The sequence below is a fragment of the Sinocyclocheilus anshuiensis genome, unplaced genomic scaffold (genome assembly GCF_001515605.1).
Source record: "Sinocyclocheilus anshuiensis isolate Anshui unplaced genomic scaffold, SAMN03320099.WGS_v1.1 scaffold487, whole genome shotgun sequence".
Lineage (NCBI taxonomy): Eukaryota > Metazoa > Chordata > Actinopteri > Cypriniformes > Cyprinidae > Sinocyclocheilus > Sinocyclocheilus anshuiensis.
This window is the reverse complement of record NW_015548240.1, coordinates 2617436-2640051: the sequence shown is the minus strand read 5'-3', so window position 1 is coordinate 2640051 and position 22616 is coordinate 2617436. Positions and strand designations below refer to the sequence as shown.

The following is a 22616-nucleotide window of genomic DNA, read 5'->3' as shown; positions in this document are numbered from 1 at the left end:
GACCACATTTAAGACGAAGTACAAAATGATCATTTATGAATATCGCTCAAGTTCAAATAGTCATTTTGTGTGAACAATGTTTTGAATGACTTTACTGTTTTTGTCTTTACAATTAATTAAAGCCCAGTACAAATAACCACTCATACTAAAAACACATTTGGGGCAACACTTTCTTTTTACACATATAATCAAAATTTAAGAAGTATAAAATCCTTATCTATAAATGGATTTAAAAAATGAATGCTTTTGTTGGATGACCTCACCTCATACTAAGCATATTAACCAAGCAAAAAAACAAGTGTTTACAGAACAGCAAAATATGTACAAAAGTTTGGAATAGAAAAGACGAAAGCTAAACATGTACAGTGAGTGTCTAAGATAGCAAAACAGTAAGAACACTGGAGTTAGGCCATGACCAGACCTCGTCTGGCATCCAACATATTTTCTTTCTTTTGTTTTCGGTCTTCTGTGTGCTTGGCACGTCGCTCCTCTCTGAAAATTAAAAGGCAAAACATATTCAGTGTGGAGAAGTTTCATTTCAGATAATGAGACACAGGAAATTCAAATGTATGCTAGAGTATAAAGGTTTGGGTTGTAAGATTTTTTTTAATGTTCTCGAAGTCACTTATGCTCACCAAAGTGGCATTTATTTGATCAAAATACAGTAGAATAAATAATATTGTGAAATATTGTTACAATTTAAAACCATTCTAATATGCTGATTTGCTGCTCAAGAAATTTCTTTTGTTTTGAAGTTTTGAAAACAGTTGTGCTGCTTAATATTTTTGTGGAAACCTTGATACATTTTTTTTAAAGATTTGAATATAAAGTAAAAAAAAAATAATTCATTTATTTCAAATAGAATTTTTGTAACAATGTAAAAGTCCTTACTGTCACTTTTGATCAGTTAAATGCATTCTTGCTGAATAAAAGGATTCCAAAAAAAAAAAAACTGACCCCAACTTTTTGAACAGTAGTGACCAATCAATGCACAACTAAAATAAGCATCTCACCTGGTTTGAACTTGGTGCTGTTTATAGTTTTTCTGGTGTGAAGGAACAGTCTGAGATTTATTAAGTGCTGTGTTCTTCTGTTGAGCTCCAAACGCCTTCAGTTTTCCTGCAGAGGCAAATGAAGACAATGAAAAGCAAGCAGATACAATTCAATTAAAGGAAGCACTGCCTGACATGTTAGTTCTGGGTATTTAATTAATATTTTTGTCTGAGTGTGGACATACCTTTGTGTGGTTTGTAGGCGAGTGGACGAGAGAGACTGGCCTTCAGATCAAATGTGTTCTTCTTGGTGACACCAGGGGTGACTGACATACTGTTGTTCCCATTAAAAACAAATGGAGTAGCTCCTGTAAAAAAAAAAAAGCAAAACAACAATTAAAAGCAATGCTTCATAAAATCTTTTTTTGTTGTTGATAAATGATTAGCGCAATGTAATGGCATTACTCTTACCAGGTGTTTTGATGGCACCAACACTTTTAAGTTCAGGTTTGGTATGAACATCAGATTTCCTCCCTGGAGTGGAGGTAAGAGGGATGAGAGGAGACATACGAGCTGGAGTCTTTACCAGCGAACGCTTATATTCGTTATCGTGAGTGGTCTGCGAGAACCTAGAGAAGGAAACGCAGCAGTCAACATTTAAGTACAGCTGTAGAAATTGGTTTTATTATAATAAACTATGTTCCATTTAAACACTTTAGTTGTCAATGCTTGGCTTTAGCACCTCAATTTCATTACTAAAAGCATTATAAACTTGAGTGAATTAGAGCCATTGATGTATTTACCGGACATTGATTTTATTAGTGGTGAGGACAGTTGGCCTGAAAGTGGTGCTGTCCTTCAAAGCAGACTTGCTGGCAGACTGCTGAGTGAGCCTGCGTTTTTCTGCCAATGTTTTTTTCTCCTGCTCTCCAGGACTGAAGAGAGACACTCTGCTAGCAGGCACCTTCTAATGGGAGACAACACCAAAGTTTGCTTATGATTTCAGGTCGAAGTTCTAGAAGGAACATACTTGTTTGACTCAGACACAATATGCAATTCTATTTGAACAAGATGTGAGGTTTTTTTTTCGTCACAGTTTTATAAAAATGACACTATTTGACAACAAATTCACAATGAAGCATGATGACACAGATTGATACTACAGCTGATATTCAAGCTTTTTGGTGACTTACAGTTTGAGCCTTTGTTTCAACCGATTTCATCAGTGTCTTCTCTGACAGAGTCTGAAATTGCAAAAATAAATAAACCACTTATAAATAAAACATTTGGAACTCAAACTACACTGTTCAAAACAAAACTGCGGATTCGACGGAGCATCCGGAGGGCTTGCGGTAACCACATGTGACGACCCCGGGCTGGACTCCGCTTCGTCCACGGTGAAAGCCGATCCGGCGATCGACAGCGCAAATAAATAATATTTAATAAATTATATATTTTTTTGTCAGCTACATCAGTTATTGTTGCACATCTCCATTTTGTTGCAAACCTATTTTCTTCTGTGGAACTTGGTTCCATTGTTTGTTTGTTTTTTATTTTAGTTTAATATTGTTTCCATTTTTTTTTCTCCGTACAGTGGATGTCAATGGAAACCAAAACTGTTTGGTTACCAACATTATTCAAAATAACTTATTTTATGTTCCATAGAATAAAATAAGTCATACAGGGTTGGAACGACATGAGGGCGAGCAAATGATGACAGAATTTTCATTTTTGGGTGAACAATCCCTTTAACGACAACAACACTGGTTGTTATTATTTGACAGGCCAGGGTTTCACTCTCATTGAATTTGTTACCTTCAATTCCTTGACAGAATTCCTGAGCACCTCCATTTGTTTGTTCTTCCTTTGGACATAAGAATCAATGGACTCCATCTTTTTGAAGTGAGCCTCATGGAGTTTCTTGAAGTCTAGGGAAGAGTGATTTACAAATACATTACCTCAAGGGCAGAGCTCAGAATATTTGTTTACATGTGTTATGTAATGATCTCAAGTGAAACAGTGAACTAAACAAGAACAAGAAACTGTATTTTGAATAATACAGGAACTGGAAAAAATATTTTGTTTTTGTGTATAAAGTTGGAAGGATCTTATTACTAGGAGTTGTCGGCTTCAGTGCAGGTTTTCTCTTCATCAGGCCCTCAAGACGAGGGATTTTACCCACTGTTCTTCTCCCCACACCTGCAATATATACATTTGAATAGTCAACACCACATACGCTGTGCAGGAACAAATCACAAGGTAACTTATCCATCTCACCTATTAGATCTTAATTAATAACATCTACTCTCAATGAGCAACTTAATATCAAGGCGGTTTTCACCTTTAACACTTGGCTCTGCAGGAGCACCTTCAGAGTCTGGATTGGTTTCCCCAGATGCTTTCTCCACAGGATCTTCTTTAGTAGATGTTTCAGGTGGAACTGGTGTCTCTGTGTCCTTGGGTGAGGACGCCTTCCTCCTCTTGGAGCCCCTTCGGCCCTCCTCTTGTGCCGGCTTTTCTTCATTCTAAATATTACATATAAAAAAAAAAATGAATTACAAAACCCAAGACGTGGATATAACGTGTATATCTAAAAGTAAAAGATGAAACCGTCCAGATTGAAAATAAAACTGCAGCCTACATATGCTCATGAATACCTGAGCAGTGAAAGATGTGGAGCCACTGAGCTTTCTCTTAGCAGTGCGGCCTTTTCCCCGGCGCTCGGTCACAAACGTTGCAGTGTGCGTGTCCGCGGTGGCTGCATCATTATCCTGCAAACAATGCAATGTAATTCCGTTACAGCAACTCTTCCCATTTCAGAAAGATTATGGTGACAATGCACAAAAATAATACTCACATTTTCAGATGTCTGGTGTTGTTGTTGTGAAAAGTGTTCTTTTAAAGCTTTCAACAGCTTTTCAGCCTAGAAAAAAATAAGCATTGAGCATTTAATAAAGTAGATTAGAAAAGTCGCTTTGGATAAAAGCGTCCGCTAAATGACTAAATGTAAATATAGATAACGTTCAGTCACAAACTAACGTAACTAAATGAAAGGTTTGTGATTTCGCGCAAAAACGCCAACATAACTCAAAATCTAAAGAAAAGTTACCATACTTTAATTAGTACAGCGTTCGTATTAAAACATATTTGACGAATCTACATTCACTCATGCAAAATGCAGGTCATTTGGTAACGTTACACATGGAATGGCTTTAGTTAAACAGCACTGTATCGCTTTAAACGCGATTTACCTTCATATTTGCTTTCAGTCCAACCTCTTTCGCGAGGCGCTGCAATTCCGCATATTTAAGCGAATCCAAATCCATATTGTGGATAAACTCAATGTAAAATCTGCAGATATATAACTGTAATACTGAAATTGACGACTCCGTGATATACAGCTCGGTTTGTTTAGGTGGGATTGCCCAAGTGCCGTTTGAAAAATAACGTGTTTCAAAACCAGCCTTTTCCGCTAGATGATTGGTTGAGAAGCCCATGACGACGCAGCACTACATCCAATAAGAAGTGGCGTTTATGACTCGTTGGTTTTGATTGGCTAAAAGGCTTTAGCAAAGGCGGGGCTTGATTAAGCGGTTTAAAGCGCCACCTAAAGTTCGAGCTCATAAATGAATAAACGTGGTTTGCGCCGTCTTGTGTGAGCAAGAACAACAAAACTTGCTTATGTAGTCATGTCGAACAGCACTCGAAGTTTTCTCGAAAGCTCTTGTGATATCGGTCCATGCGACTCGACACAGACTAGTTCAATTGCAGATCAGCTAAGAGCAGTGAAGGACGGAGAAGTCTGTATGGTAGACTATAGGAATTGCAGTGTTCTACAATGCATGGCGTGCAACACAGTGCTTGGAGACTCTCTCGGCATCTGTGGGGAAGTCCAGAGCCTCAAGAGTATCATTTGTTTGAGTAAGCTGTTCTTGGAATTACGTTACTTTTAAAAGCATGCAGACTAAAATTCTGAAGATATGAATGCAGTCTTGAATACTTTTGTAAAAAGCACCAAAGGCAAAACACGTGGGTGACTGTTGTGATGATAACCACTGCATTTTTAATCTTTCCCTTTGAAGAAGTTACTGAGGATGTGAGGGTAAACAAAAAGCTGGAGATGAGTTTGAATGGTCATCTGGCTTTCTCGTAAGTATAGCTGTCTGTTGATCTCAACCGTTTCATCTTATGTCCAGCATGTGTATGTGCTGGATGTCCCATCATCCTGTGGTTTCTCTGTCTGTAGCACCCACCAAGTCCTTCACTGTGCTGGTTGCCATGGTGCCGTTGGCCTGGTTCTTCACTCCACCCCAGAGCACCTGTCTGCTTTACAAAACCTCTTCCTTTTACGAAAAGAGCTGATAAACTGGTGGGTGTAATTTGTTATAGTAATGTCCACACAAACAGAAGTGCATTTTTATTTATAAGGAATAGTTCACCCAAAATGAAAAACTGCTAAAAATCTAACCACCCTCAGGCTATCCAAGATGTAGATGAGTTTGTTTCTTCTTCAGGACACATTTGGAGAAATGTAGCATTACATTATGGGTGCCGTCACAAGGAGAGTCCAAACAGCAGATAAAAACATGATCATAATCTACAAGTAATCCACACGACTCCAGTCCATCAGTTAACGTCTGTGAAATGTAAAACTGCATGTTTGTGTGACTGGAATCATTTGGATTACTTGTGAATTATTGTGTTGCTTTTATCAGCTGTTTGGAATGACATTATGCCGGCACCTATTCACTGTTAATGATCCATTGGTGAGCAAGTGATGTAATGCTAAATTATTCCGAATCTGTTCTGATGAAGAAACAAAATCATCTACTGTCTGGATGGCCTGAGAGTGAATAAATGTAAATGTTTTTAATGTACATTTTTATTTTTGGCTGAACCATTAATTTAAAGGGGTCATATGATGTTGCAAATAAGAACATTATTTTGTGTATTTGGTGTAATGAAATGTGTTTATGCGGTTTAAGGTTCAAAAACACATTATTTTCCACATACTGTTCTGGAACAGTGTTGTAAATACAACTTAACCACTGATTTCTAGTCGTGTCCATTTTTGGAAGGCCAAACAAAGTAGCTTCGCTTTCACAACGAAACACGGCGTCACACACGGTGGCCTAGAGTGAGCGGCGGCGGCGGCGGCTTAGAGTGAGCAGAGGCCGGGGGCTAAAGTGAGGAACGGCCAGAGGGCTAGAGTGAGCAGAGGCGGTGGGCTTGAGAACAGCGCGGCCGGCGGATTCGACGGAGCATCCGGAGGACTTGCGGTAACCACATGTGACGACCCCGGGCTGGACTCCGGGGGGAGGGTCACATCACAGTGGAGTCAGCTGTCGTAACCGTGGCTTGTGTAATGCAAACACATACCAGCTTCATCACTGTGTCTGTTCCCCTTTCGGGCTCCGTCTTTACATTTATTTTGAAAGCTGACGCTCGCGATTATGGTAAGGGGCGTTACATTTCCGACGAGTGCTTGCGGTGTTTGGCCAATCATAATGCACTGGGTCAGCTGGCCAATCAGAGCAGACTGCGCTTGTCGGAAGGAGGGACTTTGTAGAAAACGAAGCGTTTGAGAGAGGCGGGGCATAGAGGACCTACAATAATGTACAGTATTTGAAAAATAATGTGTTTTTTTAACATTAAAGCATGTCAGCATATTCTGTTACACCAAATACACAAAATAATGATCTTTAAAAAAAGCATCATATGACCCCTTTAATGGATTCTTAAATCAGATTTTTTGCAGATAATTTCTTTTTTTTTTTTGACACATGGTTTACATTTTAGCTACATGCTAAGAAGTGGTGCATGTGTTAAAGCCTCCAAAATCAACTTCAAACACCGACTCATGGACAAAAATATTCAAGAGGTGAGTATTTATGGCAATAAATAATTACCGTTTATTTTACAGAAGGGGATCAACATTATATTTTATTCAGTTATATTATAGGTTGCCTTTACAGCTACTCAACTCATTTGGGTTAAACATTGTGAAATTTTTTTTTTCTCCTCTTTCTAGCTGAAGCAGTATTTAGAAGCTCAGCTGAAGCAGGTGAAGATTCTGGAAGGAATGATGGAAAAATTGTGCACACACAATGTAAACTAAAGAAATGCCAGGCATGGAATATGTAGTTGTTTTATTATAACTGCTGAAATAAAGTGTATATATATATATATATATTTTTGCATTATGTACTGAATACTAACTAGATTGTTTGTTTGTTTGTTTGTTTGTTTATTTACATTATGTGCAGAGAAAGGAATAGTATAACAGTAAATAAAAGTATATATATTGTATTATTAAAGAAAAATGACTAATCTAATCTCTTACACTACAAGACGAAATATAACACTGAAGAAAGAAAACAACACATGTTTATGATTGGCACCATGCTGCTTTTTTATTGCTAAAATTTAATATTTTTTGTACAAAATCATGCGGGGTGCATCTGTAGTGCATAGATCAGACTAAGCATAGAGTTTCACATTCAGAGGCAAAATCAGCAATGCATATCAGGTCATCAAAGCATATAAACTTATGTTCTGCACTATTTGCACTGAACATGAAAAAGAACTTGTCATTTTATTCCATTTAAACTCACAATTGTTAGTTTTGCTAAAACGCACTGTATCTTACCTCTTGAATCACAGACTTGTTACATTTTCATCATACAATACTCAAATCCAAAAAAGTAACTTATTTTAATGAATACATCTGTGAATAATTTACAGCAGCAATAAACCTTTGGGATTTCATGCATTTGAAAATAAAGTCACAACATTGGTCTACTCATAGATTTATCACATTTCTGCATAAATATGTTCAAGCAAAGCTTAATTATTGCATGCATCACAAAACATTTTTTATCCACTTCTACCATGCATTAACAAATGTGTTTTGCACTCTTATTAAGAAAATACTAGTTAATTCCCAATGGATCTTTTTCATTTTGTAGTATATTGTTTACCCAGGATTCACTGAGACAATGAATCATCAGAGTGTCACAAACTGCTACCAGAACACTGCTCATATTGCTGTTAATGAAAATAAGCTGTAAATATACATACAGCTTATGTGCGTTCCACAATGGTTTGAATGTAAACATGCAAGGTCAATAGAAGGCCATAAGCCCTGCATATATATACACATTTACTACCTATCAACTTTCTTCCACCTGTACAAAATAAAAAAGGTATTTCATATTTGTCAGACCCTTGGAGCTACCTTCACATATTTATTTGATGTCAACAAATAATGGGGCTGTTAACAGCTAGTTTTGTATTACCAAATATGAGCAATGGGATGTTCTAGATAAAACACTTATCACTGTCACAAATATGCTACATATTTCTATTTCACAAACACCACTGAACTATTCCGACACTATAATTCATGCATAAACTGGTTATTGCTTCTAAACGTTGAACTTAATACACATCATGGCTTGCATATCTTTGAGTATATTTAAAAATATAGTTTGCATTCCAGTCATTGAGGTATTTATCTACATTACAATGCTTTGATAATTGCTTTATGCCACTTAATATACTACATGTTACTTTAAAATCTAGAGTTTCTGCTACTAGGAATAATCTACCCACAGCTCTAGTCTGAGACAACATTACCTGATGGAGAATGCGATATTAGAGGTATGAATACAAACACAGTTCTAGGTTACCCTTTCTAATCAGGACGAGAATACTTTAGTCTTCTTTGTGTCCGATTATTACAGACCAAATAATGTTTCAGGATCAACTGTTTCCATAAGGAATAATCTTGAAACAGGTATGAAATAAAACTCTTGACTTCTTCTAAGCCACCAAGCCAAATTTTCTGCCAGTTAGGGACTTTCGTTTTGATCCGAGTCAACTATTTTGGGCCCAGAACTTAATTTTGCACAGTACAAACTAGGACAAACTCACACAGTGCTTATGGTAAATGCACATACTTCCCAGAAGGCCAACAATTCACTAAAAATGTTTTTTTTATTGGTCTTATGAAGTATTCTAATTTGTTGAGATAGTGAATTGGTGGGTTTTTGTTAAATGTGAGCCAAAATCATCACAATTAAAAGAACCAAAGACTTAAACTACTTCAGTCTGTGTGCACTGAATTTATTTAATACACGAGTTTCACAATTTGAGTTGAATTACTGAAATAAATGAACTTTTCCATGACATTCTAATTTATTGAGATGCACCTGTATGTATTTCAGCATGGCTAGCTGCACGTCAATACCAACCGCCATTTTTCTAATCCTCAGCATGCTACAACACATTATTATTAACTAATAGTGATTACCTGTGAATAAACAACTGTGTTTGCCGATTAAAAAGTAAAACGAACAAACTCAGCATGAGTGAAAAAATGACTCGTCCAGTCACCTCTTAATCAAATCGGTCAAGATGTAGATGCTGCATCCATGGTGGTTACGAACTAAATCATTATCTGCCTATTTTATTTTCTAAACGACTTTATTATAGCATATACTGAATGTCACTACGACTATTAAACTCAGCAAGCATCGCTACCGTACATGCATGGCCACGTTTATGCTGGCACTACAAATCCCGCCACCCTAAAGCAAGCGGATGAAACTATACATCATTTAATGGAAGACATTGGTGATTTTGTTGTTTTTGCGAACAACTTGTCACTTGTTTGTACAATACATATTCATCTCAAAACAAGACAAAGGAAAGAAACAAATATTGCACATTTCCCACACTGAGGCCTCACTACTCTTTCTCCCATGAAAATTCATACTCGGTACATGACACTCTTATTTCTACCAATCCATATGATAGAAACTACTGTAAAAACGAAACAAAAACTGGGTACATTTTCTCAACACAGATGAAGTTAAATTCCTACGTTCACAGTGCACTGTTGCTGAGGACCGAGCACAGGCTGTGACCAACGTGCCATAATCTATTTGAGATGATACATTAAAACATACTAAACTATTAACAAATATTTAAAAACGTTGTGACCAGGGTCTAACATTTAACCATTCTACTGCCTTTCTTCAGGCCTAATGAGGATGATAACCATGAGAATGTTACTGGATGAAAATTACATGTTTATTTCACTCTGCATATTTTCTTGGAAAACATGTAGGACAAATAGATACTGGCAGCCAAACCTTTGGAATAATTCAGATTTTTTTTAATGGTCACCAAGGCTACATTTATTTGATTTAAAATACAGTAAAAACAGTAATATTGTAAAACATTATTAATTTGAAATAAGTTTTCTATTTTTATATATTTCAAAATGTAATTTATTCCTGTAATGGCAAAGCTACATTTTCAGCATATATTGCGCCAATCTTCAGTGTCACATGATCCTTCAGGACACAATCTAATATGCTGATTTGGTGCTCAAGAAACATTTTTTATTTTTATCAACATTGAAAATGTTTGCTTCTTAATGTTTTTTTTTTTCATGGAAACTGTGACACACTTCCTTGTAAATGTTAATTTAAAAGTTAGGATAAGTATGATTAAAAAAAAAAAAAAAGAATACTTTTATTCAGCAAGAATGCATTAAATTGATCAAAAGTGACAGTAAAGCGAATAATTTTACTAAAAAAATCTATTTAAAATAAATGCTGTTCAATTAACTTTCTATTGCTCAAAAAATCCTGTAAAAATATGTCATGGTCTCAAATCTTAAGCAGCAAAAACTGATTTCAACACTGACAACAATAATGAAGGATCATGACACCAAGTAATGTCTGCTAAAAAATTCAGCTTTGCCATCACAGGAAAAAATTACTTTAAAAAATTTTCAAATTATTAGTTATTTCCCGGTATTACTGTTTTACTGTATTTTCATCAAATCAATGCAGCCTTGGTGAGCAGAAGAGACTTCTTTCAAAAATAGTTAAAAAACGTAATTATTCCAAACTTTTGGCCGACAGTGTCCGACCAGTGAACTACAAGGTCTCTATATGATTTGTGTGATATTCCCAAACCTATTAATAAAATAACATACATGAAGTGAAAAGAAACACGCTCACTCTTCCAACTGATTTCCAAACCATCTGACAGACAATGACTCTATTTACATCACTGTGAGAAAAGCATGTGAATATAGTTTGATCGGAGTGCTCGCTGTGTGGGTCTGAGCTGTGGTAACTTCTGAGGTAGTAAAATAATTATATTTCATTATGTCCTGCATCTCATTAGCACCCCACCCCCACTAGAAAGGTTTAACTGTGGAATTTATAAAGCTTATGCTCAGGTCAGTGTGCCACTCTCTGTCTTGGTTTGTCAGTACAAGTACATAGAAAACATGAAAGCATGGTTCATGGTTTTGCAAAAGCACCAATATGAGTTCTGAATGAAGAGAACAGCTATCTGTCTACAGTTTGTTGTCTCAGAAATTACATTTTCAGCCATTTTCAAAACTAAATAAATGACCAAAGAGTGCTTTACTGGTAGGTTTAAAGCTAAGCAATGTAAATAGACAATCGGTAGATGGGAGCTTTAAAAAAAAAAAAGACATGTCTAGGCACTTAATCTGCAGATAATAAAACTGTTGGATGAAGCTACTTCATCTTGCTTGCATGATTTAGTTTTGAAATGTGCATTTGTTTTACCTGCAAAGCAAGTGCGCTTCCACTATTTCCATTTTCACTTTTAACACAACCTGCAATCATATAAATACTACACTGGACATTATTTATAACAAATATGACCAGAAGATGGCTCTGTACTGTGGCACAATTGTGTTACTTCTTTTGGACACATGAAGAGCTTATGGTTCTTTCATGGATAAAAACAACTTCAGTTGTCGTCTCCAAAGTGCAGAGATGATATGTTCATAGACCAATGAACAAACATTTCCCTGAAACAATGCTGGAGGAAAGTCAACTTATCGGGATGGAGAGCAGTTTGAAGAACAAAGACATGACGGTCTCATCTGCACAGAATGGACATATGAAACAGGTCAGATAAGGCAAGGAGGTAGGGCTGAGTTGACAATATTGATTTTAATCAATCTTTATTTTGATAAACCAATATCAGTTTTTAAATCCCAAGATCAATCTTTTAGTTTATGCTATTTTGTTGATGTGTTAACAAAACTAACAAAACATTATTTGTAGCACACATGCCATCCAATAATCACAATAGGCCCTAACAGTATTAGCTTTCAAATCATGACAATTTTAATCACAAAATTCAAACAATAAATACTATTTTGACAATCTATAATATTAAACATGGAAAGAAACAGTACAACTTGCATGTACTACAAGCAATTTAAATGTTCGTATAAATCAAACTACATTTTATTGAAGTGTTTTAACTTATATTGTATGAATCAAATTACATTTTTGTGTTGGGTGTTGGTTATTATAGCTAAAAATAAACAGCAATTGAACTTAAAAGTTTGGACTTGTTCATTTAACCTCTAATATTATTGAAATGTACCAAATGACAGGGTTCCCTGTAGTTTACAACATTAGTACATAACATAACCTGTACCTGATATATACCCAAATTAATTGAAATCAGAATCGAATAAAGAGATGGTGGATCCGAATCAAATTAATTTGTTAAATCAGTGTCAATACCCAGCCCTACTACAAGGAAGTGAGTTATCTTGTGTTATTTTTGCTGCACAAACTGACCTACCTGGTCATGAGTTCCTTTCATGACTGTTTCGTTCTCTTCTTGATATGACATATGAAGAGCACTGTTTTGATAAGACAAAGCAGGTTAATTCAGATCTGCATTCTCGTTTAACAATATAGTTATTAGTTTTAGAGGACTTATGAAAGGAAAGGACAAAGTGCTAGAAAGAACAATGAAAATGAATACACAACCAAATAATGTGCATCTCTTCTCCTGCACAATGCATGACCATCTACCGAGTGACGCAAGTGCTGGAATGCGAAACTGCAACACAAAGATTAGACAAAGACAAGCTCCTGTAGTGCATGTCAACACTCATCCTGCACTTACCGTCTCTGGTGATCTCGTGCTGGTTTCGAAGCGAGTGAACTGGAACTAAAAGTCACCTCCATCATACTCGTCGGTTGAGTAGGACGGGCCAGGCTCTGAGATGTTCGATGAGCCTGGCCCCGCTGCGCGCTACGCCATTTCGGTCCCGTGTGCTGTGCTCTGCTGCTGCTGCAGCCTTCTTCCGGCGCGCATCGGTATCTGCGCTCTGATTGGGCAGCCGAGCGATCCTTCAGGCGAACAAGACCCGCCCTCTGGGACAATAACAGACACCAGTCCACAGGTGAAGAGAGATTTTTATAGGCTATATATGAATGAAAAATTTACAGCAGCATTATAAATAACAACCAAGAGAAAGGTAGAAAAAACGCCACAGGGAATTAAAGACAATACGAAGATACGTGAAAGAACATGAATAATTCACATACTTAATATTTTGTTCATGATTATGTAGGAAAAACTTCCAAATATTGAAAGTCTCGATAGCTTTGAAATCTCGTATGCTCACCAAGGCTGAATTTATCTGATCAAAAATACAGTAAAAATAGTAATATTGTGAAATATGATTACAATATAAAACATCTGTGATGGCAAAGCTGAATTTTCATCAGGCTCCAGTCACGATCCTTCAGAAATCATTCCAGTACGTTGATTTGGTGCTCAAGAAACGTATCTTATTATTTTTAATGTTAAAACCAGGTGAGCTGCTTAATATTTTTTCAGAATTTTTGGATAAATAGATTTTTTTTGAAAGAACTGAATTTATTTGAAACAGAGTTTCTCTAAACGTTGTGGATGACTTTGTCACTTTTGATCAATTGAATGTGTTCTTGCTGAATAAAAATATTATTTTCTATAATAATTAAAAAATATTACTCACCCTAAACTTTTGAACAATAGTGTATGAGTATGGACTTTAGCTACACTTTTTATAAGAATATTTAAAATATATTTAAATACAGGAGATTGACACGTGTGGAGGGAGATTTGTTCATTTTGCATATAAATGAGGACAGATTACTGATGATAAATAAATGACTGTATTAATAATATACAACGCGTGGAATGCAAATAGCAAAACTAAATAAATATTTAAAAACCTGGCAATAGTTTTATTGCGCTAGCACTGAATAAAAATAGTAGCCTGTTGTTATGGCTTGACTCAGTGCTAGTCTGTTTTATGCAATAAAATAAGTTAAATGAATGTGCATAAAGCACGGAATGCATTAACCTTTCCTAACCGGTTTTGTGTAATGTATGTGCCTGAGGCTTGGCCACATGATATGCTTTGATCACACATACACGCACGCACGCACGCTTGCCTCCTCCCCACTGCGTTCTGCGCGTGCGTGCGTCTGCGGTACAACATCAACAGAATGAGCTCTCCTCGTTTACTGTCAGAAATTAAACAAAACCCTTTACATCCCAAGTAATTAAGTCTGTATTTAAGTATTGAGTGCGTTTCAAACTAAATCTCACAGTCGCCTTATCCGGACTAAACTCTGCGGTTGAAAGTGGTAAGAGATTTTCTGCGATTTCTTGATATTAGATTATGTGCAAATGCAACAGTGCTAGGCCGCAGTCTTAAAATCGAGCATGCATTTGTTTTTATGGGCGTTAAGATTCAACCATACCCGAGAAATTTTAAGGCAATTTGGTTTCAGAATGAAAAAAAAGACATGTCTTTCAACCTACATGTTTAACAGCAACGCTTCCGCAAAAGTTGCCCATCAATAACGGCTGGGCTGCAAAACACTAGAGTGACCAGGAAAGATTATTCCCTTTCGTAAGCAGGATACAAAATTCTTCAAAAACTAACCATAACACAAATGCATTTTTATGCTTGTTATAGTGAGACCAACTTTGTGGCACGTGCATTGGCAAGCCAGTTGTGCTGCATCATGCGGGTCTTCTTTATCAATGTCCATGAGACCAGTGGTGATGGCGCTCTATATGGTTGGCTGAGTTTGCATGGGGATAAATCTGCTGAGCAATGATCCCTAAAATGACAAAACTTAAAGTAGTCACACTCAATGCAAACCCGTTTGATTTGGCAAGTTTCACTGGTTTGACAATTGCTGCCATAAAATGCTTTACAATGCATCTAAAAAAAAAAAGTTACCAACCCTTCAAGTAGGTCCAAGGCACAAGTGAAAGTAGCCTACAGTTACAATATGAGCCATTTGAGGAAGAGTTTACGAACATAACAACATGTTAGAACTGGCCAGGATCTAAAAACAAACTAATTTTCTTTAAAACCTGTTCAGACATTACAATATTGCAGCATATGGGTCCACACCAAAATAATACATTTCTTTTGTCCTGCAGACCTGGTAAAACTACATTTTGTGCCACCATATTGCTGGAATGACAATAAACTAAACATGATTTGACTTGTAATAACATAGTATGGTGTCTTGACAGTGTCTTAAAATACCATGAAAAAATACCATGGTATGTGAATTAATTCAGTATCCAGTGCTCTGGGTCTGTTTGGATAGGATTAGCTTACTTAGTCGCCTCTGGCTTGCTTAGTTGGGGACACTTCATTTCCAGCGATACCGTTGACTTGATTGCAAAGATACTATTTAAACTGAGCTGGATGTTGACATCACTGAATTCAATGATGAACTGTCTTTAACTGAAAAATTTGTGTTTACTATTGTCATTTTGCATTATTGACACACTATTTTCCTAATTAATGCTGTTCAGTTGCTTTGACACAATCTGTATTGTTAAAAGCGCTATATAAATAAAGGTGACTTGACTTGACTAAGAAACCTATTATCATTTAATCTCATTAGATATGTTTAATACATCACATTAAGCAAAAAACTTGCCTTTTGCATTTTTAATTTGTCAAATGTAGTTGGTTGTCCACATATTCCATCCACTAAAACAATTTGCATACTGTGCACAGGCAGCATTCATCCTGAATTGTGCAGAAATAGCAAGATAAATATGGTAGTAGCTATTGCAAACATTGTGACCTTCTGAACAACCTGTGATGATGGTAACAGTAAACAAAGATGTAGAATAATGTATCTGTAATAAGCATTAAATTACTTGAAAAGAGGGGCTGACACACAAAAACCATGTTAGAATATAGAAGATGAACTTTGCCAATGATTTATTGTATAATACAACAATAACGAGATTGGCATCTAATAATATTTGGTAATAAATCTCCTGATAGAAGCAAGCATTCATTAAGTATAACAATAGCGTCGTGAACAATGCATGATACACTAGCATTCAAAATGCTGTTTTTTTTTATGTTGATTTATTAGGTATGCATTAAATGAACAAAAGTGATAGTAAAAACATTTACAATGCTTCAAAAGACTTACATTTCAAATAAATTATGTTCTTTTGAACTTTCTAAAAATCTGTAAATCACAGTTTCCACAAACTTATTAAAGGGATAGTTCACCCAAAAATGAAAATAGTCAGAATTTACTCACCCTCATGTCGTTCCAAACCTGTATGAGTTTGTTGAACATGAAATAAGATATTGTGAAGAATGCTGGTAATCAAAAAGTTGATGGTCCCCATTGACTTCCATAGAATTTTTTTCCCTACTATGGAAGTCAATGGGGGGGGGGGGGGGGGGGTAAAAAAAAATGACACCATTTTCATTTTTGGGTGAACTATTCCTATTCCTAGCACAACTGTTTTCAACATTGATAATAATAAAAAATGTTTCTTGGAGCAGCAAATTAGAGTAATTTCTGAAGAATCATGTGCCATTGAATGGTAATGGCTACTGAACATTTGGCTTTGCCATCACTGGAATAAATTAAATTTTATATTAGAAAATAGAATAGAATTTTTTTTTCATTGTAATATTTCACGATATTCCTGTATTTACTGTATTTCAAAATCATTAAATATTAGCATAGGATATTTAATACAAAACCTCCATCAGCAGTGATTTTTTTATACATAAGACCTCATTTTTTTGTCACGACTCATTCTTATAGTGTGTTTGGAACTTGGTGTTATTTGTTTTCCTGCAAGTATCTAAAGTGTAACCAACTAGAAGTGCAAAAAATTGAGAGGGGGAAGAGTGGATCTGGAATGGCCGGAGGAAGAAGAGGAGCGAATAGAACGACATATTGTCGTTCTCCGCTGAGCAGTGAGACGGGTTCCGTTGGCAACTGTAACCACTCCACCAGCTCACCCGTGACAGGTGTGAGATCACGAACCAGGTGGGGGCACGTTTGAGCAAAATGGTACACATAATAAACTAATGTTCTGTTGCTATGATAACATCCACCTCCAATGTTTAAAATAACATGCTGTGTGGTCATCAGGAATGGATCCGGGACGGGAATGTCCAGCCCTCCGCTGGCCACTCAGACGGTGGTGCCACTGAAGCACTGTAAGATTCCGGAACTCTCCGTGGACCGGAACGTCCTGTTTGAGCTCTACCTGTTTGCGTGCCATCTTATAGCGCTGTTCGTGCATTACATCAACATCTACAAAACAGTCTGGTGGTACCCCCCCTCGCACCCACCTTCACACACCTCTCTAGTGAGTCACATGTCATAAGTCTTAAATGAAACTCCACAGAAGCATCCAATGTTCATTTTTCCACAAAATGAATTTCTTTTGTCTCTGCAGAACTTCCACCTCATTGATTATAATATGTTGGTGTTCACCATCATAGTGCTGGCTCGCAGGCTAATTGCTGCCATTGTAAAAGAGGTAATGTGCATTATCTCCTAGCTCTTCATTCCATTTTAATAGCTTTAAAAATGAATAAGTTGTGCATTATTTTCCTCTTCTTTGCTCCAAAGGCATCACAAAGTGGGAAGTTGTCCTTCCCGCACTCTGTCTTCCTGGTGATGGCACGTTTTGCCATTCTGACTCTTGCAGGATGGAGTCTGTGTCGTTCACTTATTTATCTCTTCAAGATGTATTCCATACTCAGCCTGCTCTTCCTCTGCTATCCGTGAGTAATAATCTACACATCCGCTGATGTTGATTCGAATGTTTTCAAGGTGTTGTCATATTTACCATTGTTTTGTGAGGTTTCGTGGGTGAAATCCAGTCATTTCAACAGGAATCCACGTGATCTTGAATTTCTTGTGAAGGTGAAAGATTTCCCTCACAGATTTTGCATCAGGTTCAAGTTGGTCGCACAAATTTGCCATGTTGGCCAACAGAAAGCTGGTTGGTCTGAATGTGATTTCTGTGTGAGATATGAATAATGGAACTTTTTGCTCATGAAATTTTGCTAATGTGACTGCACCTTTACTGCTTTCATAATGCATGTATGATGGGTCATGATGGTTGACTTGCTACTGATAATATGATATTATTTTGATTTTATGGTCTATATCAGGGCTGTCCAAACTCGGTCCTGGAGGGCCGGTGGCCTGCAGAGTTTAGCTCCAACTTGCCCCAACATACCTGACTGGAAGTTTCTATGCCAAGTAAGAGCTTGCTTAGCTGGTTCAGGTGTGTTTGATTAGGGTTGGAGCTAAACTCTGCAGGACACCGGCCCTCCAGGACCGAGTTTGAACAGCCCTGGTCTATATGATGGACGGACGGACGGACGGATAGATAGATAGATAGATAGAGTAGTACTTTGATGTTCACTTTGATGTTTTGGCTGGTTTATAGATTTAAATGTGCATAAATGTGCAATTATTTTAAAGTAGATTTGAGTCACCCATTCAGAATTTTAAAGTCATGGCTATCTGTTTTATAATATTTGTAATGAATTCAATTGTATTATCTTGTAATATTTGATCTATCTTTCCCCCTCAGGTTTGGAATGTACATCCCTTTCTTCCGACTCAGCTGTGACTTCCGGAGGGCTGGATCCATGTCCCCATTGGGCAGCATGAGTTCTAAAGAGGTGAGCAGTGCTGCTTTGGGCCGTGGGGGACGGGACTATCTGTCCGTCCTGAAGGAAACATGGAAGCAGCACACCAGTCAGCTGTACAGTGTTCAGCCCATGCCCACCCATGCCTGCTGTCTCTCTCCTGACCTCATCCGCAAAGAAGTGGAGTACCTGAAGATGGACTTCAACTGGAGGATGAAGGAGGTGTTGGTTAGCTCCATGCTCAGTGCCTACTACGTGGCGTTCGTACCTGTTTGGTTCGTCAAGGTGAATGCATCGACAAGTGGTCTTTTGGGCATAAACGCACATACAGTGTGTGGACTGAGAGAACAGGTTTGGTTGATGAGGAACAGGTGATTCATGTGTAATGAGTCGATAAATTCAGATCAGACTGGCTGTAGGCAAAAATCATTCTTGGTGTTTAAACCAGCATATGCAAAAAATTTTCCCAGATATTATTTTTATGGCTTTCTATCTGCCCTCAATGCAAAACTTTGGTTTTGGCGTCATGGGTTTTGTTGAAATTCCTCTGGATGGAGTTTGTGTGATAGTTTGTTTTATTAAAAAGAACGTGTCAACTTTGACAATACATTTTTCAATGCAAGCTGCTAAAAATCAGTGAATCGTCAATTATATCACAGTTGTTTTTGCTTATGATGCTCATTGCTTATAGTTCAAAGGCTTGGGGTCGGTAATATTTGACATTTTTTCTTCATAAATCACTCTTAATATGCTGATTTGGTGCTCATGAAACATTTCTTTATATTATCTGTTGTAATGTCAGTCGGTATTAACAGTTATGTCGTTTCATATTTTTATGTAAACCATAATGTTAAATCAGGGTTTTTTCATGAATAAAAATTTCAAAAGAACAGCATTTATTTGAAATAGAATTAAATTAATATTAATATTAATTTATTTTAAAATATGACACCCCAAGCTTTTGAACACTAATGTGCATCAAAAATAAGCATTGTGATATATAAAGACATGCTTATGTATATTATAGATTTGTGTGCTAGTGTGTTATACGTGGCACAGCACATTTTGTCTGAGACATAAATATTTTAAATAAATTGCTTTACATTCATGCATATGGTTCTTTCTTAATTTTTCTGTTTGTGTATAGAGCACACAATATGTAGATAAACGCTGGTCCTGTGAGCTGTTCATCCTGGTTTCTCTCAGTACTTCTGTCATTCTGATGCGGCACCTGTTACCCCCCCGCTACTGCGACCTGCTCCACAAAGCTGCCGCTCACCTGGGCTGCTGGCAGAAGGTCGATCCTTCCCTCTGCTCAAACGTCCTCCAACACATGTACGTCTGACCTGGGGTTATAGAAAGGGCATAAGTTTAGGTTGTGTTAGGTTTTTGTGTGCGTCTTTGCTGGGTTTTGAATAATATTCTTTTTAGTGCTAAAATGTAAGTATAGCAGGTGCTGAATAATTCCAAATGCATTTACAAAAGAGCCTAATTTAAATTCTTGTTCACAGTCTGATGTGCACTTAGCCTTAAAATAATACCTGCATTGTGTTGCGTGTTTCAACATGTTCATTTGATCTTGGGTGTTGCCGTCAACAACAGATTTATTCATAGCATGTTAAATTAATTTGAAGCCAAGCCAGCATAATTTTTTTTTCAAAAATCACAACTAGAATATATTTATATTACATACTGATTTTAACCTGTTTTTCCTAAATAATATTACCTCATTCAATTAAAGGGGTCATAAGATGCGATTTCAATTTTTCCTTTCTCTAGTAATGTACAGTATGTGGAAAATAATGTGTTTTTTTTTACTTTAAACCGCATAAACACATTTCATTACACCAAATACACAAACTAATGTTCTTTTTAGCAGCATCATATGACCCCTTTAATTAATTAATTTATTGTTTATTTTTTTATTTTATTTTTTTATGTTGTATGTAATATTCTTCTTAAATTGTGTCAAAATGCATTGTTTTTAAGCAAATGTAATGTTTTTTATTTTTTGTAAGGTGTAATAGCTTTCTTTGTCTGTTTCCTGCAGATGGACAGAAGAGTACATGTGGCCACAAGGAGTTTTGGTCAAGCACAGTAAAAATGTTTATAAGGCCATGGGCCATTATAATGTAGCAGTTCCCTCAGATGTCTCGCATTATCGTTTCTATGTAAGTATAAGCTGTAGATGAACTCTAGAACAACTTTGAATGGAAATGTTTTTAGAAACATTATTAAAAAGAGTTAATAATATATCAATGGGAATGCTATTGCAATAACCACTGTTCCCCTCTTTTTTTTTTACTGTCTTTTAACAGTTTTTCTTCAACAATCCTCTTCGAATATTGAACATTCTTATAATCCTGGAAGGTGCAATGATATTCTACCAGCTATATTCACTCATGTGTTCAGAGAAATGGCATCAGATGATATCATTAGCTCTAATATTATTCAGTAATTATTATGCCTTTTACAAACTGCTCAGAGACAGAATAGTTCTGGGAAAAGGGTATTCGTATTCAGCCAGTGCCTCCAATCAGAAAGTCAGTTAGACAAGGATAAATTATTGTCGGTCATCACAGATGAGCAGAAAACATGCACTAGAGCTGTTTATTTTTTCTACAAGTGCATTTCTGTCTGTTCTGACTTGTCATAAAATAAAAAGGAATCATATTTTTGTACTATGGCTGGTTCTCTGAAGTTTTCTTTTAAAGGACATTAATGTCCTAGTCAAGCACAATGGTGTTTCTTTATTTTGAATCAAATACTATTTAAAAACAAGTAAGCACTAGATTTATCATTATCTTGATATTTCTTAGGTTTATCATTAGTCTGTTACTGTACCATAACCGCCTCTAGATGGCGACAAACAACGGTTGACTAATGAATACTGGTATTTACAACGCTATTTCGTTTTTGTGGTATATAATGGTTTATTAAAAGCCGCTATATAAATTACTAGCTGTGTGGATGAGGTTTTAATAATTAGTGTGAGGTTCTTTAAACTGGATCTCAGCTCGCGTGATTACGCGCTCTAGTATGGTGAAGGTTCTGCTCATTAATGTTGATGTTTTGACGTCACTCAGAAGCATACCTATTGGTGAGGCTTGGCTCTTGAATATTAATTAGATAATCGGGACGCTTCTTTAATGCCGTCCATAGCAAAAGCGTGTCTCATTAATATTAATAATAAAGCTTCACCATAGTACTAGTCGCAGAATCGCGGTCGGGAAGTAGGAGAGCTCACGCTGGAGACGGCAAGCACTTGGTTTCTTAAAACGGACCGCGTATAAATCCTGAGTTAATGAAATGGAAAAACCAACACGGGCACCTTAAATTTTTGTTGGAAAGCTCAAAGAGCTTCATCCTTGTCCTCGAACCGGTGAGTAAATCGTTTTGTTCAGCGATAGGACGATGTGCGCATCGTGCCTCACGGGGCATCCTGTGCAAATCCCTTCCATTCAATGTAAAACCCTCTTCGCCAAATGAAAAATGCATCAGATTTTGCACTGATAAACACATCAAGTCAGACGCTAAGAGTCTACAACTGCAAAGAAAAAACAAATAGTCTAGCATGATATACAGGACGACGCTACAAATCTTCGTATTTATTTTGTAAACTAGTGCATTAATTAAAATTGAGATTTTTGGGCTGATTATTTATCTAAAAGCACCATGATTGACCCAGATTGTTTAGTGCTTACTGGCAATGAACGATCTTTTACAGGAAAGGCTATTATATACAATCTATAAAATACAAGTATATACGATGCACATATTCATGTATAATATGCAGGGTTAAT

General features: G+C 36.6%; 4 protein-coding genes and 2 long non-coding RNA genes across 8 annotated transcripts in view; 4 read left to right on the top strand and 2 right to left on the bottom strand.

Annotated features, from left to right (window-relative positions):
* Nucleotides 1–383: 383 nt before the first annotated feature.
* Nucleotides 384–4432, bottom strand: LOC107655010 (nucleolar and spindle-associated protein 1-like). Of its 3 annotated transcripts, none has more exons than XM_016442399.1 (12): nucleotides 4244–4432; nucleotides 3850–3915; nucleotides 3650–3763; nucleotides 3334–3517; nucleotides 3108–3191; nucleotides 2808–2920; nucleotides 2186–2236; nucleotides 1796–1959; nucleotides 1464–1621; nucleotides 1238–1360; nucleotides 1014–1119; nucleotides 384–492 (listed from the first exon to the last, which is right to left on the bottom strand). In XM_016442399.1, the coding sequence occupies exons 1-12, from the start codon at nucleotides 4316–4318 to the stop codon at nucleotides 405–407; spliced, it is 1326 nt and encodes a 441-aa protein (XP_016297885.1). In that variant the 5' UTR covers nucleotides 4319–4432; the 3' UTR covers nucleotides 384–404. The 3 variants fall into 3 exon arrangements, with proteins under 3 accessions (XP_016297885.1, XP_016297883.1, XP_016297884.1); XM_016442397.1 differs by having other exon boundaries at nucleotides 1238–1357; nucleotides 4244–4392; XM_016442398.1 differs by having other exon boundaries at nucleotides 1796–1956; nucleotides 4244–4392.
* A 170-nt stretch (nucleotides 4433–4602) lies between these two features.
* On the top strand, nucleotides 4603–7169 carry LOC107655012 (protein Mis18-beta-like). The gene is made up of 5 exons (XM_016442403.1): nucleotides 4603–4913; nucleotides 5075–5141; nucleotides 5239–5361; nucleotides 6792–6873; nucleotides 7024–7169. The coding sequence occupies exons 1-5, from the start codon at nucleotides 4682–4684 to the stop codon at nucleotides 7108–7110; spliced, it is 591 nt and encodes a 196-aa protein (XP_016297889.1). The 5' UTR covers nucleotides 4603–4681; the 3' UTR covers nucleotides 7111–7169.
* Nucleotides 7170–7314: 145 nt separating this feature from the next.
* On the top strand, nucleotides 7315–9430 carry LOC107655014 (uncharacterized). Its single transcript, XR_001630383.1, has 2 exons — nucleotides 7315–8939; nucleotides 9200–9430. It is a non-coding gene; the product is annotated as an uncharacterized LOC107655014 (long non-coding RNA).
* Nucleotides 9431–10884: 1454 nt separating this feature from the next.
* LOC107655013 (uncharacterized) lies at nucleotides 10885–13169 on the bottom strand. Its single transcript, XR_001630382.1, has 3 exons — nucleotides 12981–13169; nucleotides 12651–12711; nucleotides 10885–11934 (listed from the first exon to the last, which is right to left on the bottom strand). It is a non-coding gene; the product is annotated as an uncharacterized LOC107655013 (long non-coding RNA).
* A 1111-nt stretch (nucleotides 13170–14280) lies between these two features.
* LOC107655009 (transmembrane protein 39B-like) lies at nucleotides 14281–21485 on the top strand. The gene is made up of 9 exons (XM_016442395.1): nucleotides 14281–14494; nucleotides 16998–17188; nucleotides 17294–17513; nucleotides 17604–17687; nucleotides 17780–17934; nucleotides 18756–19098; nucleotides 19961–20148; nucleotides 20864–20984; nucleotides 21132–21485. The coding sequence occupies exons 2-9, from the start codon at nucleotides 17058–17060 to the stop codon at nucleotides 21363–21365; spliced, it is 1476 nt and encodes a 491-aa protein (XP_016297881.1). The 5' UTR covers nucleotides 14281–14494; nucleotides 16998–17057; the 3' UTR covers nucleotides 21366–21485.
* Nucleotides 21486–22041: 556 nt separating this feature from the next.
* Nucleotides 22042–22616, top strand: part of LOC107654929 (coiled-coil domain-containing protein 28B-like) — a 12784-nt gene continuing 12209 nt past the window's right edge. The window contains exon 1 of the mRNA XM_016442255.1: nucleotides 22042–22195. The gene's annotated coding sequence lies outside the window, so the exon portion shown is untranslated. The remainder of the gene's footprint in view (nucleotides 22196–22616) is intronic.